Here is a 17,072-nt window from a genome sequence, read left to right on the forward strand (position 1 = left end):
ACGCCTGCTGCTCTCATGGTACAGCAGTAAAGTTTCTTGATTATTACGCAGGAATGAGAGTATAGTTCTTAGCCATATCAGCCTAGAAAATCACAACTTTACATTTTCCGTCGGTCTTAGTGCACGATGTAACTACAGAAGAGTCAAGTTTTAAATAGGAAAAATATCTAAACTCTTTGGTCATTTTTTTTTGTTGAGAAATGCTAATGGTCTTGTCCACTTCAATGATGTATGCTAAGCTATGCTAAAAGTGGTACCGCCAGAACCGGAGATCGGCTGAATGGATTCAAAAACGGTAAAACTCAACAGTTTAACTCTGGGGGAGTTGTAAAATAAGCCTATTTCCAAAAAAAGTGGAGTATCCCTTTAAGCCCATATACATTAAGAGGTTTAAGGCACAGCCAGTCACAATAAAAACTGTTAACACCTGGACTGACAGCGCACAGGGTTGTTTAGAGGCCACAGACTGGAATATCTTTAAGGAGGCTACAGATGATATCCATGAATACACAGAGACTGTGAGTGAATACATCAGTTGGTGTACATCTACATGCGCACCTTCTAGAACTGTGTGTGTGTGTTTCCAAACCAGAAACCTTGGTTTAATGGAAATATAAAGCAGAAGATCAGGAAAAGGCAGGAAGCTTTTAAGTCAGGAGACCAAAGGGAGTACAAGAAAGCCCGGTATGAGCTACAGAAATCCATCAGAGCTGCAAAGAGGGCGTATTCCCAAAAAATTGAAGGTTTTTATTTTGGTAACAACACGCGCAGTATGTGGCAAGGAATCCAAGCTGTCACAAACTATAAGAAAATAGTCCTAGCCACAGACCCCCTGGATGTCACCCTCCCAGACAGCCTTGACACCTTCTACACCAGGTTTGATAGAATGAACACAGACACCCCTTCAAAAGTCCACTGTAAACCCACGGACACTGTTTTTCAGGTGACACCCACACAGGTCAGGAAAGCTCTGAGGCAGGTGAACCCCCACAAGGCCGCTGGACCAGACGGCGTCCCTCCCAGAGTCTTGAAGGCCTGTGCAGAACAACTCACTGGCGTGTACGTAGACATTTTCAACCTGTCTCTAAATCAAGCAGTAGTCCCCCATATTTTTAAATCCTCCATTATTGTACCAGTTCCAAAAAAGTCAAATCCATCTATCATGAATGACTTTAGGCCAGTGGCACTCACGTCAGTAGCCATGAAGTGCTTAGAAAAACTGTTCTCGCTCACATCAATCACATGGTCCCGGGTACGATCGACCCCCTCCAGTTCGCCTACCGTCCCAACCGCTCAGTGGATGATGCAGTGGCCACTGCTTTACACCACATCTTGCAACACATGGACAACAGAGGAACATATGTCAGAATGCGGTTTCTAGATTATAGTTCGGCTTTTAATACCATCCGCCCGGGTAGGCTGACTGAGAAACTGACAGACCTCAGCGTCTCGACTCCCACCTGTAACTGGATCCTGGATTTCCTGATTGAAAGACCACAGGTGGTGAGGATGGGAAAGAGGGTGTCCACAGAGCTCATCGTCAGCACAGGATCACCACAAGGCTGTTGCCTTAGTCCTAAACTATTCACCCTGTACACACACGATTGTGTCTCCACCCAGGATAATATCCTCATTATTAAAGCTGCAGTCGGCAAGTCTGGCAGATTGAGTGGACTTAGGCAAAATTTAATGTTTACAACTCTCATGCCCCTCCCCCAGCCTCAACGGCTCACGGATACCCTCCCACCGAGTTCGTGCTCGTCAGTGCGTGCCGTGTGCACCAGGTTATCTGTGAACGCGCCCGTCTCATCAGCATCCATCAACACCATGGAGTATTTGGAGGTATGCTGCCCTGGCTAATCTACCGATAGAGTGGCGCGAGTCGGGCTACAGGAGTTGGTAAATGACATTTGTGCCTATGGTGAGGTGAATAACCTATGCCTTAACGCAGACAAGACAAGAGAAGTAATTATGGACTTCAGGAAAAACCCACCTCCCCTGCAGCCCCTTATCCTCGAGGGGACTGAGGTGGAGAGGGCTGACAGTTACAGATTCCTGGGTCTACAAGTAACATCAGATCTGAACTTGGACTGTGAACACTGCTGCCACAGTGAAAAAAGCCCAGCAGAGATTGTATTTCATCAGGCTGCTTAGAAAAGCTGGTCTGCACTGTCGCCCTCTCACCCAGGTCTACAAAGGACTGATAGAGAGCATCCTCACCTGTTACACCCCGTCTAGGGGAAAAGGGGCAACATGAAAGAGTCAACGAAAAGCGAGGAATTGGAACAAAAGCTATTTATTTTTCTTAATTTGGGACTTACGATTCAGGAGCTGACAAAGCCAAAATAACAAACAAAACAACCTTAAATTTAAACCTCTTTCCTAAACCCTAACCCAAAAGAAAAGAAAATGAAGATACAATCAATAAACCTATCTCCCTAACCAAAAACAGAGATTAAACAGTTTACAATAAAGAAAATGGCGTCGAGCTCCCTACTTTCCCAAAAATCAATCAGTATTTACAGTATATACAGCCAGGCAAACAAACTGAAAAGGGCAGTCCAAATCAGTGTCGGTAAACAGGCAAAGGGTCAAATATACCAATGAGGATATTCAGATACAAACAGCTTTCAAACCAAATAAACAAACAGTACTCACAGTCTCAATACTCTTAACAGTCTCAAATCACAAACTTTCTCTTTCAAATCAAACAAACAAAAAGCTACTCAGTCTCAAAACTCTTAACATTCAAATCACAAACTCTCTCTCTGCTCAAAACACAATATCTCCCGACTTCCTGTAAAGGAAGTGATGTCTCTTTTTAAAACAAGCTGCACCAATCAGGATCGAGCAGCAATCATCGAGCAGGAACCAATCAGATGGGCGTTCCAATCATCCTGCAGGAACCAATCAGACGACGTTCCTAAACAGACATACTGAGAGACTGACAAAACAACAGAGATAGCAAGATACAAACCATAGGGTCGTAACATCACCACAGGCATTACTGTATGGTATGGAAACACCACACAGACAGAGAGGAAGGCTCTGCAAAGAGTCATAAAGACTGCAGAGAGGATTATTACAACAGAACTCCCCTCCATGGACACAATCTACACACAGCGCTGTCAGAAAAGAGCAGAGAGAATTATCAGGGACACATTACATCCAACTCCCTGCTCATACACAAAAATTGTACATATAATCTCAGGTACAGACGAGTGGACAGCATTATCAAGTCAAGTCAAGTCAAATGTATTTATATAGCGCTTTTCATAATACAGATTGTATCAAAGCTGCTTCACAGTATCAATCAAAACAACTTAAAAGCAACTTATCACAAAAAGAACACGGTTTTATAAGAGCTTTTTTCCAGCTGCAGTGAGACTCTTGGCCAAAACAAAAGGAACTATACTGTGTCCAGGCCTGTGTAATACAGTATATCTGTGCAACTGTTATAGTTATGTCTGTTCTGGATCTGTTTCCCTGAGTTTTCCCTGTCATTGTGTATTTGGTTCAGTCCTGTTCCCAGTTTTCCCGCTCCTTGTTAGTGTTCAGCTTATTCACCTGTGTTCTGATTTGCCCCAGCTGTGTCTTGTTCCCTCATCCCGTCTGTGTATTTTAATCCTGTCTGCTCTTTTGTTCATGGTCAGTTATTGAATGTATGTTTTAATGTGCGTACCACGAGTATCTTGTCTGTTCTGAATATAATTAAAGTCTACTGCTGCATTTAGATCCGACTTCAGCCTTTGTTTCCACGTTTCATAACAGAATAACTGACCCACTAGGATCTAGCAGCCATGCCTACCTGGAGTCCTGATGTCCAGATCCTCCGTCTTCGCCAGGAGAATCGCGCCATCGAGGATTATGTCGCAGAATTCCTCGAGCTGGCATATCTCGCGCAAATGAACACCCACGGCTTGAAGATCTTCTTCCGCGGAGGATTATCGGAACCACTCCGGTCTCTGATGCCCGAACCTGGTCCTCACGGATCTTTAGAATGGTACGTTGACCTGGCCCTGTTGTGGAGCGGTTCCCCGTTTACTGTGGGCGTGGAGGAGAAGCTGCGAGAGCCTGCGCTTAACGTCAGCCCGGTCGCGCCCGCGCTTCACTTCAGCTGCTCAGCCGAGACCACGCTCCACAAGCCTGCGCTTCACGTGAACCGAGTCGAGCCCGCTTTCCACGACATGCCTGAGCTTCTTCCTGCCGAGATCAACATGCCTGAGGCTGAGCTTCTGTCTTCCGAACCCGCACGTCGCTTCAGCCTCGACGAACCCGAGTCAAGTGAGTCAAGTCCCGAGTCAAGTGAGTCAAGTCCCGAGTCAAGGGAATCTAGCCCAGAATCAAGTCCCGAGTCAAGTGAATCAAGTGCTGAATCAAGTGAATCAAGTGAGTCAAGTGCCAAGTCAAGTGAGTCAAGTGCCAAGTCAAGTGAATCAAGTGCCGTGTCAAGTGAATCAAGTGAATCGAGTGAGTCAAGTGCCGAATCAAGTGAGTCAAGTGCCAAGTCAAGTGAATCAAGTGCCGTGTCAAGTGAATCAAGTGAATCCAGTGAGTCAAGTGCCAAGTCAAGTGAGTCAAGAGCCGAGTCAAGTGAGTCAAGTGCCACCGAGTCAAGTGAGTCAAGTGCCGCCGAGTCAAGTGAGTCAAGTGCCGCCGAGTCAAGTGAGTCAAGTGCCGCCGAGTCAAGTGAGTCAAGTGAGTCTACCGAGTCTACTGAGTCAAGTGTGTCTACCGAGTCTACTGAGTCAAGTGAGTCTACCGAGTCAAGTGAGTCTACTGAGTCAAGTACGTCCAGTAGTGAATCAAGCCCAGTGAAGCGTCGTCGCAGAAGGAGGAGGAGGACTCGTTTACTTCGCCAGGCTACGGAGGGCGTTCCCGGACTCCTCGCCCTGCCGGCCCCGCCTCTGCGCCTCGCCCTGCCGGCCCCGCCTCTGCGCCTCGCCCTGCCGGCCCCGCCTCTGCGCCTCGTCCTGCCTGCGCCCTTCAAGCTCCGGGAGGCCTGCCCGGAACCCATTTACCACCTGGAGGTTCCTCCCGAGGATTTCCCCAAGTATTTTTTGGGGGGGGGGGGGGGCAGAAGGTACTCCGTGAGGGCCATGGAGACGACATCGACATGGTCCTCACCCTCGTCTGAGTCTGCTCCGACCTGGCCACCATCTCATCGTGCTCCGCCCTGGCCTTCGCCACGCCATGCTCCATCCTGGCCTTCACCACGCCATGCTCCACCCTGGCCTTCGCCTCGCCATGCTCCACCCTGGCCTTCACCACGCCATGCTCCACCCTGGCCTTCGCCTCATCCTGCTCCGCCCTGGCCGCCGTCACGTCCTGCTCCGCCCTGGAGGCTTCCTGTTCCGGGCAAGCCACGCCCTCGTCAGCCTCCAGGGCGCCCACCCTCCCGCCCCTATTTGATGTTTATTCGGCGCGGGGACACGCCTTATGGAAGGGGGGGATAATGTTATAGTTATGTCTGTTCTGTGTCTGTTTCCCTGAGTTTTCCCCGTCATTGTGTATTTGGTTCAGTCCTGTTCCCAGTTTTCCCGCTCCTTGTTAGTGTTCAGCTTATTCACCTGTGTTCTGATTTGCCCCAGCTGTGTCTTGTTCCCTCATCCCGTCTGTGTATTTTAATCCTGTCTGCTCTTTTGTTCATGGTCAGTTATTGAATGTATGTTTTAATGTGCGCACCACGAGTATCTTGTCTGTTCTGAATATAATTAAAGTCTACTGCTGCATTTAGATCCGACTTCAGCCTTTGTTTCCACGCTTCGTAACAGCAATACACCTGTGCATCTTTATTTTAATGTAACTGTGCACTCTAATATATTATATCATACCGGGTTGTCTTTGTGGCCCTGGGCAATATGCAATTATATTTTTGCAATTTATAAATGCAAATTTACATTTTTAATGGGTTTGTGCAACTTATTTATAATGTATATGTTCTGTGTGTCCTTTTAAACTTGACTTGACTCTCTGAGTACAACCGCTGTGTGTAAACACAAATGGCAAATACAGTTCTTGATTCTTGATGTTCACATGTGTTTGTTTTATTATTATTATTATTTTTTTACAGGGACCAGATGCCCCACTGATGAGTCCTGCTGACTTCAACATTCACAGGAGACTCTGTTCATTAACATGGTTAAGTGAAAGGTATGTACTATGTTTCAGGAATGGCACAAAGTTGTGTGACTGTTCAAGCCTCTGTCTTTAGATTTGTCCTTTGTTGTGTATCTTTGGATTATGTTGTGTTGTAAATAAATCCAAACAATCTAAAAGGCATTCTTTTTTAAATCTCATTCTTTGTGCAAGGCTCCTCATAATGATAGGGCCTGATAGCACCGTATAGGGCCATTAGGGGAGGGTCTTTGTCTTTCTCAGGTGTCAAACCCATCAATATTAATGGATGATTAACGCCTCCCTGCATAAAGCTTTCTTACACAAAACACGTCATACAAATTTTAAAAGACTTTATTGACTTATCTGAATGCGTAATCAGGATGATTTTCACATAGTTTTGAAGCAAATATTCTAGGCTATGTGAGACAATTTTCAAAAGTCTTGTGAAGAAATAATCAGTATGGGTTTCATGACCTGATTTCAGTGACAATGTTTTTTATTTTTTTCACAAACCATGCATAAACGTCTTTATCTCAAAACTAAAAACTTTTACATACATGCTGCTGACATATTATTGTAGCAGGGTTTGTGCTGAATACAGCGTAATCAGACTCTAGCCATGAAAATGTCACAAGTATCAGAAAAAAGCATAAATGTCAGAGCATGTCAGAACACCTCCAGGGCCCAGAAAACACCTCAGACCTAATCCTTAATCCTTATGCAGGATTAAATGATACATTAGCAATCTGCTTCACTATCCACAACCACAGCAAAACAGTCCATCGCTTCATATTCCACAACCTACTCCATGCAGAGTTCAAGTACAACCAGAAAGAGTTTCATAAGCCAGGTGCTGACATTTACATCTACAAGTCAAGCCTACAGTCTGCCACTGTTCATAATCTCCATATAGTTCTCCCAATGGGCGGCCACAGAGCACTATATAGCTGCATTTCCATTGCAAGAACTTTCCCCAGGAACTAGGGACTTTGGGGTTGTACTCTGTGTGTTTGCACCGCAGAAACCAGGGTTTAAATTAGATCCGGGTAAATATTTCCCCCTCTGAAAAGTCCCTGATTGTGAGGTACTTTTTCAAAGATTGTTTTAAATATTTTTTGAATATACAAATATGACATATTGGAAAGAATGATAGCCTACTTTTAAACACGAAACTAAACCACCATTAGAGGGCGGCAGGTGACCGTATTAATGAGTGAGTTATTGAGGCATTTATTTATATTATTCATTCAAATTATTCATTATTTAATGGGTCATTGAATCGTTGACTCGACCGATTTGTTCAAATCATTCAGTAATGCGGTTCTGTGTTCCGATGAGATACGCTGTGGTTCTGCTGTGATCTTTGTTTGGAACTATTTTCGCTGCTCAAATAGAACATAAACAGTCAAAATTGTGTCTAAAATGTAAGTGACTTGATATGAATTACTTGTTTACTGAACTGCCATATGAAATCAGTGTCACATTTTCAATCGTGATGGTATAGCACTCATGGTCATGTGATGTTGCTTAACTGTATCATATCATATGTTATAAATATAAAAACTCCACTCCAAAACTCACCAATTTTTTTAACCACTGTATGTTCATTAAGTTTCTTTGTGTGAACTGCGCTTTGTTTAAACTGTGCGCCGTTAACTATGTTTAGGTGTGCCAATTGCCACTGTGGGTGACACCGCCACACCCGTGGCCACGACCTGAACAGAGGAGAGTGTTGTGCCCATACTGTGACAGTGCCCCACCTTCCAGAAATTCAGTAACGAGGAAATGATGAAATGGATTAAAGACAACAACCGTTGCTGAAAATTGGACGGTCATACGTACAGTATCTTCTGATGTTGTGGTTTTGTAGCTGGCTTTCGCTTGCTGGTTGCTTCTACTTGCATTAACATATTTCCTGTGTGCTTTAATTTTTATGTAACGGGGACAGTAAGTGTACTGTTAAAACGTATGTATTGTTCATTATAATTCACACAAAATGGTTTATTTTCATATATATCTGGTATACTTGCCTGAAGAATGAGCGGTTTTCCCCTTTAGTTGCTGTGATGTCATCGTGAGGCTACACACACAATCTCCTGTTTTGTCTCCTCCTCTTCCTCTTGCCATTGTTAATGCACTGAAGAGGTGAGTTATTTTTGGCTCCTGTTAATCTAATTAATCTTTATTTTAATTGTTTCTTTTGTGTCTATATCTTCACTGCAATTTGTGTGTATTATGTTATTTTACTTATCTGTGTGGTCATTTTTATAATTTTACCCAAATTTTTGACTTTGCCTATATATGTGGAGATGAAAGCACATGGTGATTAAATGTACATCACATTTGTTTTATAGAGCACTATAAGGGCGATTTACTCAGTTATCAGTAAATCCAGTAAAACCGCCGCCTGTTGTCCCGTGTCTGTCTCCACGACGCTTCATAACGCAGACAAGTGTTTTCATAACTGGTGTCGCGAGCGAGCCACCGGTTACGGTTACATTACTTGCGTCAACAGCTTTCCTGTTTGCGTCAATTGCATTAGCAGTGCCCACATTTTTAAATGTACATTTCATCAGATTTTTCATCAGATCAGTCTATGTTTGGCACTTACACGCGACAATGCTCTTGTGCCCACCACACTTCATCTTAACAGGATGTGGTCTAGGCTCTAGGCTATACACAGTGCACAGACCTATGCGTTTTTGTCACCTTATGTAAACCTAATGGACACTAGAGAATTTCCAAGATACCGTTGGTGTATGTTGGGTCATTATGTTGGGTTATCTTAAAATTTGTCGGGTTATTTGGTTATGCCGTTGGGTTATTTTTAGTTAGCTATATTATAGTAATATATTATATATATTCTTATAATTTAGATCTTTATCTGATTGTTAAGAAGAGAACACTCCATTTCCCTTGAACCATGGTTGATACATATAAATTATTAATTTATTCCTATAGTTGGATGCATGTGAGCTCTTGTGATTCAAATCAACGGTATAATTTTATTTGGAATTTCCAACAAAAAAAAGGCAATTTTATATGGGGGAAAAATCTTTCAAAGTTTGTCTCAAATAATTTTTTAGTTAGATCAGATAACATTTTAAGCTTGAAAACTTGCTCCTCACATGTTACAACATACCCCCGGCTATAGGGCACGTTGTTACATTTCACTTATATACTTTTGGCGTAAATAATGAAAGAATTATAGGCCTACCTGTATTGAAACAAAACAACAAAGTTGAACCTGACATGTGAAATTAATTTGGGTAAAAATGAATACTCTGAACCCAAAGTAGATTTACACTGAGAGTCATTCGGTTGTGCCCTGCTCTCCTCATAAAACATTAGCTTTAATGTGTTACAGTAAGATGATTGCCGTTGAGTTATTTTACTTCCCTTAATGTATTTAATAACTTTTCTGGGCCGGCAAGTTTCAATCCCTTAGAAGCCTATGGAGGAGTGATCCAGCTCTCAGATTTAATCAGAAATATCTTCATTTGTGTCCCGAAGATGAACGAAAGTCTTACGGGGTTGAACAACATGAGGGAGAGTAATTACTGACAGAATTTTTATTTTTGGGTGAAAAATAACCCATAACCCTAACCCTTTAAATGAACTTTTCAGTAAATAACCTGATGCAGAGAATTTGCTCTGTCTTGATGAGGGTGCAGTAGCTACAATATCAATGTTGTTGTGCCGCATCATCATAAGGATAATACTGGTTCACTTACTCTTCACACTGTTCCCATTACCGTCTTTCAGCAGATTTCTCATTCAAAATGCACTAAAACTACCAAAAAAGGTCATGTCTCAAGCTTGTATAGACGTGTTCAATTGATCAGCGAATCAAATATGGGCGGAACTGAACAATATTCCTGTCGGGTTGCGCAATCACTGGGGTTTATAAGCTTGAATTGGTTAACCGGTTTCACTTTCAAACCTTCACTATACTCAAACACAGCGGTCCGAAACAGAGTTGAATATTTAAATATGGCTAAAATTAAAGAAAGAATTGTCGATCTGGAAGAAAAAACAGAAGAGCTTGAAAAAAAAACAGAAGACTTTGACCATACCACATACAGTCTGGAAACTAAAACAGACGAGCTTGAACAAAAAATAGAAGATCTTGAAGCAAGAATTAATGAACTGGAGGAAAGATTTCCATCCAAAACTGAAGAGTCAGACAATGAAGAAGTTGAAGAAGAAGAAGTTGAAGAAGAAGAAGTTGAAGAAGAAGAAGTTGAAGAAGAAGAAGAAGAAGATGATGAAGAAGAAGAAGTTGAAGTGAAGAAGTTGAAGAAGAGACTTGAAGAAGTTGAAGACTGTAAAGAAGTTGAAGTGAAGAAGTTGAAGAAGAGCGGCTAAAACATGAGGTACAACCTTCTCATTCTTTATTGCAAATATTGCAGAAATTATTTAAAATGTCAAAACTTAATAATAATAGTAGCTAATTTAAAAATGTGAGTTGAGAGGTGTTTGGTCCATCTTGTTACTTCCATCTTTGAAAAAAAAAGTATTTTAAAAAGTATTTTAGCCTACTTTTAAACTCTAAGAATATACTGTCGTTTTTCGGTTAATGTTAAACAAATAATGAAAAACGATGCCAACGAGCCCATCTCTTACAGAACTTTAGCTGAATAAACATTTACAAAAATGACCCTTTCATAAAGTTGAATAAAAAGCTGAGAAAACTCATATGATGTAACTCGAATAAGACTGATACAAATGCAAAATTCTGCAATATTTGCCGTGATATGCCGTAACATCTGCCATGACCCGCCAAATTCAAAATCTGCAATAACGCATCAATCACTGGCCAATTTAGCGGGCTATGCTTCATTAATTGTGTTCTATCACTTTGCTTGATATCAGAGCCTTTTCCCTAAAAGATCCTCAAACATCAGCAAAACCATGCATGAAGAGGGTCGCCGATTAAATTTGAATATATTGTTTTAATCATATACGCATACCGACGGCATCACTCGCTGTCAATCAAGATGTCCAAGGCATAGTGTGTCTAAAGAATTTTTTCTTATTTCTATTTTATTTTATATTTAAATGGTATCCGCGAACCGTGATTAAGCTAAAAGCAATACAATAGGCCTAATTCAGAATCAGATTTAATAATAAATGTAGGCTAATTAAATCTAAGCGTCGACATTGATAATTCTGATCTTTTTGTTTTGAATGGCCGTGACTTAGCCTACATATTTACTTAGCCAAATTGGCTGTTGAGTGAAAAAATACATTTTAAACCCTGATCCTAAATATACCAACATGAGTCAAAAAGCTTTGTATGAATATTATTTGTGTTATGGGTGTGGTTCAAAAACGGGTGTGTTACGGGAGCTTCAGTCAAAAAGCTTTGTATGAATATTATTTGTGTTACGGGTGTGGTTCAGAAAAACAAATGCAGTTAAGGCTTCTCCACAACTGATCCACTATACCACAAACAATTATTTTTTATTAAAAATCCAAAAGTTGTTACTGACATTTTTTTTTTCAGAATTGCACTTCTCTTTGTACACAATTAGCACAATTTAATATTTTAAACACACTAAATTAAAACAATGCATTATTCAATGCATTACTAATTCATATATTGACTTGCTCAAGGAAGTGGCAACACAATTCAAACATGTCTATGTTAAAATCACAAACATTAAATGAAATGAAATCTCAAATATTAGGCTACATTTAAACTTTGACAAAAACAGCCGACTCTAATGTTTTTTTTTTTTTTTTTTTTTTTTTTAGCATTTCTTTATAGCTTTATATTAAAAGTCCTGCTGGTCTTACAGAAATGTCTGTTTCTCCACTTAGTTTCATCCATTGTGTGGCCTTCTCGATCCATGTACCATCAGCCTGTGTGTCACGTGATTATCACTGTCTGCGAGATGCAAGGCCCGCAACACATGAGTTGTAATTCATCATTTAACAGCAGCTGTTCTGTTTTCTCGAGAATTGATTCAGACACATAAAATCATGAGATAATTTATCTTTTCCACACAGATGCCGTTTACAACTGACAAGAACCCTTGAAGACCTCCAGTTTTGAACAAATTTATGTAGGCCAAATATGAGTTCTTTGTATTTCTCATCTGTCACTTTCAAATTGGACAACTGTGATCAACTACACTTTTAACACAATAACCTGTGGTGTACATGTTATCACAGTGAAACTTACCATTAAACTTTTATAATGTATGTCCGTAACAGTGTGTTCATTTGTTTACCCAAAAGCATAAACCTGCTAGTTAAATTTTATTTATATTTATTTATTTTTTGTTACCGAGACTTTCTAGCGCTGTCTATTTGTGCTTATGTTTACAGGTTCCTTAATGTCTTTTGATAGAGTGACAATCCATGTTAACAAAAATGTCACCTTGTTAGAACATTTTACATGCACATTTACACAAGGTTTCAGAGAAGTAATATATTAAGTGTTTTGTTTTTTTATATGAATAATGGATATATATATTTCTCTAGTTTACCCAATCTTTAATACATATATATATATTTATATATATATATATATATATATATATATATATATATATATATATATATATATATATATATATTTAAAATTAATCCTTAATCCGTTACTGGAAATGTGCTTTGAAACAGGAAGTGCTTACAGAGAAACTGTCCAGTCTCCATAGAGACACAGGATTCACTCCATTACACAGCGCCCTCTTCTGGACTGAGTTTGTGGCTCATCTGGAAACTACAGTTCTTCTATTTGTTCCAGCAATGCTTTAAGATCCTGTGTTTCTAACAGGTTCATTGGTCAGATAGATGGGTGTTTGAATACATGGTAAAACTGAAACAAAGAAAAATGTATATCTTCCACACGTTAAAGCAAATAGCTGAGACTGGGGCTAGTTGTCACACTTTTTACTCAAATGAATATTTATCAGGATGAGTTTATTCTTCGTGTTGCATATAGACACGAACTTGAAAACATCTATTTGTGACAACATTGTTTTGGGCAACTGAATTTTTTTATTAATAAACTATATAAAATTTACAACATATAAAACATTGTGTTTTATACAACTTGCCTCAATAAAACCCATCTGGTCTGACATTATGAAACACACAAATAGTACAGTTCAATCTTTCAGTTCAAATCTACCCTTTTTATAGTATATATTAATGTCAATGTGGTTTTATTGTGTTCACTTGATACAGATATTAAAAAAATACCACAATATTAGATTTTAGTTTGGAGAAGAGAACACACACACACACACACACACACACACACACACACACACACACACACACACACACACACACACACACACACACACACACACACACACACACACACACACACACACACACACACACACACACACACACACACACACACACACACACACACACAAAACTCTGACAATGATGATAATTGGTGCAAACCTAAGAAATATAGTGATATTGATATTAATTCATAGGTTAATAGAATCTATTATTTCATGACCAACTACCTAGAATAATTCCTCTGAAAATACTATTAATATTTGTTTATCTTTAGGCAGTCACTATTTCAAAACATAATCACAAGTAATAGTTTCCAAATACACAAATTTACTAATACTACATTGATGAAGGCTTATGGTTCTTGTAAATTGGTATGTTTTGTATGTAGGCTATGCGTTTGTAAATTATTTATGAACCTGTTTTTTGGATTTCGTTTTTTTAATTCTTCACTGTGCATTTTTATTCAGTGCTATGACTTGTTCATTTATTTATTTATATATATTTAGCGTGTTGTATAATATTATTGTGCGCTGATTAAAATTGATATATTCCTTATGAATAGTAATGAAGCGGGTATCGACGCTCCGAGAAAGCGTCCAATCATCATGGATATGACATAATATTCGTAATACGTTCATATTAATGAGCCCCGCCCACCAAAACAGACGAGCGTGTCTCGAGCTCGCGGCTACACTGTATTACTCTCTGTTCAGCTGGTAAGTTCATTTATTTCATTTGTTAAATCCCTAACAGCTTTTACACACATTAGCGGATGGACACGCGCAGTTTTGTATAGTGAAAATCCTCGAAACATTTATCGTGTCGTCTGAATCTGAAATGAGCTTCATGTTGTCAGACTCGCCAAACAGGACTTAGTGGTTGTTTGTGTGGACTGACATGTTTAATATTAGTTGAACACACACTATGAAGTGCTCAGTGTTTTTACTCCTAAGAGAAAGTATTTTCGGGGGCAGTAAGCGAGAGAGTAGATATTTTACTTCCGGAAATAGATTTCTATTCTCCCTAAAAAACTGACCTCCCTTCATCATGATGTCTGTCAATAGCACTGACGTGCTTGTTTACATCGAGGCTTAACAAAAAAATCCGTCTATTTTTAATTTATTTTAATTTTAGTTTATTGACAGCAGTGGCAGTTGTGCCTGATGCCACGTTACCACAGTTTTATTGTAGTAAATATAATTATTTACTATGTTTTGTAAGTGAGTGCACATAGTTCACTAACTACCATCACGTCTGATTGTCAAATACATCATACATCACTTCAAAACATGTAATTTCATATTTTATAGATCAGTAGGATGCAATAGGCTAATGTGTCAATGCAGTAGGATTGATTAAAGAGATGTTTGCAAAATTTTCCAGTGTTTATAGATTATACATTAATGACAGATATAAAACTCACCTGTAAACATTAAATAAGGCGTCTAGTCTGACTAAGGTTCACTGTTAGGAACATCTTGGTTTATGATTTACAATGCATCATGGGAAGGTTTGGTGTAAGTATCATCTGAAATATATTAATCTGCGGTGTGGATGATTGACTTGATGCTTGATTTTGTCTTGGGTTTTCACGTCTCTTTTGTAATGTGGTTAACATTATATTTATACAAACTGGAGATTGTGTAACAGATTCAAACAGACCTTTTAGAGATTCTTAATACTTTTGCTCAAAACGTGCCTCAACAGGAAGTGATGTCAGTTAGCTGTTTTGTTCTGAATCTCTGATTACACAAGGACAGGACTTGTGATATGTGGTTGTTTAGACGAGCAGTGACATTTAAAGGGACAGTTCACGCATAAAAAATAATAATTCTGTCATAATTGACTAATTCTCGAGTCGTTTCAAACCTAAATGTATTTCTTCTGCTGAAAACAAAAGAAGATTTTTTGAAGGATGTCAGTAACCTGTATGCACATTTATGTAGACGTTTGGTGAATAGGGGGAAACTTAAGAGGGACTTTGCAACCCAAAACCCTCTAAAATCACATGAAATGTTTCCTGCGAGACACACACACACACACACACACACACACACACACACACACACATCAAGGTTGTGCAAGAACAGCGTGTCAAAACACGGTCTGTTCTTTTTCATGCCAAAACAAATGCAATTTTTTTGTATGCTTGCTGTCTGTACCTTGTGTCACTATTAAAAGTGTCCTGGCAACAACATTTTACTGTACTTTTACGTAATTTCTGTCAAATTCAGTTTAACCCTCTGATACGGTTCGTGTGTCGGTCAAAAATTACCGTTTTTTATTTTTATTTCAATGAAATGATTGTACTGCATTTTAGTTTGATAATGTTTTTTATTTAATATGTTGTATTTTTAGGTGATTTTTATGGTACTAAATTAGCAATCCATTTATTCACTTTCTGAGCATGGACCTGAAAATTAAATGTCCAACTTCATAAATCTTGATTGCTTTGGATCACTGACTTCAGTTCTCTTTTTAAAGATGGCACTTGGCAAATTATTACTGAATTGAAAAAGTAAAAAAAAAGTGAACTTGAAAAAAGTTTTTAAAAAAAGTTAATTTTTTTACTATGATTTTTTTTATTAACTTTTTTTATTATAATTTTTTTACTTTTTTTGTTTTACTTTTTCATAAATCTAAACAAGTTGTGTTCCAAATGTGAGGTTGATATCTCAAAAAATGAGCTTTCATTGAGAGTTTGTTTGTGCGCAGTACCAAACGCTTCCAATAGATGAAATTTGTCTCTTTTATGAATTTCCAATGCGCTCAATTTTAACCATGAACAATACAAGTGACTATACTTTTCAGGACCTTTTATCATTTTTGAATCATGTCCATTTTGTGTGTGTGTGTTCACACAGCATCTGCCAAAACCTCTACAAAATGTTGTATGATTCCGATGAAGTAAAAAAAAAATTATATAAAAAGTAATATTTTAAGGCAAGGCTATTTATATAGCACATTTCATACACTATGGCAATTGAAAGTGATTTACATAGAAAGGAACTAAAATAAAAGCAAGGCAAATTAAAATAGTTGTAAAAGGAATTAAAAGAGATATAAAGATGATCCAGTTATAAAAGTGGATTTTAGGTTAATACAGGTGAAACTCGAAAGATTAGAGTATCGTGCAAAAGTTCATTTATTTCAGTAATTCAACTTAAAAGGTGAAACTAATATATTATATAGACTCATTACATGCAAAGTGAGATATTTCAAGCCTTTATTTGTTGTAATGTTGATGATTATGGCTTACGAAAACCTTTTCACAATATTCTAATTTTGAATTTGGGGTTTTCATAAGCTGTAAGCCATAATCATCAACATTATAACAAATAAAGGCTTGAAATATCTCACTTTGCATGTAATGAGTCTATATAATATATAGTTTCACCTTTTAAGTTGAATTACTGAAATAAATTAACTTTTGCACGATATTCAAAATTTTCGAGTTTCACCTGTAATGACAGAACAACACCAGAGGGTAAAAGCTATTCAATCCCACACACTTACACTAGAGAGCAAAAGCTTGATGATAAATAATGAACATCAACATCTGTTTATGTCTTTCAGCCAGACGTTTGTGCTCCTCCCATAACGATGGATTTGACCCTAATCTCAAGCATCATTCTAACCCTCGCCCTCCCATTGCATTGTGGGAAGATCCTGGTGTTTCC

The 17,072-nt window shown here is 38.9% G+C and overlaps 1 protein-coding gene across 1 annotated transcript in view; it reads left to right on the forward strand.

The window, feature by feature from the left end:
• The first annotated feature begins 14,035 nt into the window (after positions 1-14,035).
• ugt5f1 (UDP glucuronosyltransferase 5 family, polypeptide F1) overlaps positions 14,036-17,072 on the forward strand; it is a 4,548-nt gene continuing 1,511 nt past the window's right edge. The window contains exons 1-2 of the mRNA XM_056272411.1: positions 14,036-14,108; positions 16,969-17,072. The exon at positions 16,969-17,072 is cut by the window's right edge and continues 1,511 nt beyond it. Coding sequence (XP_056128386.1) covers positions 16,996-17,072 — 77 coding nt within the window. The 5' untranslated portion in view covers positions 14,036-14,108; positions 16,969-16,995. The remainder of the gene's footprint in view (positions 14,109-16,968) is intronic.

The sequence above is a fragment of the Rhinichthys klamathensis genome, unplaced genomic scaffold, assembly GCF_029890125.1.
Source record: "Rhinichthys klamathensis goyatoka isolate OS25496 unplaced genomic scaffold, OSU_Roscu_1.1 h1tg000337l_1, whole genome shotgun sequence".
In the NCBI taxonomy this organism is placed as follows: Eukaryota; Metazoa; Chordata; class Actinopteri; order Cypriniformes; family Leuciscidae; genus Rhinichthys; species Rhinichthys klamathensis.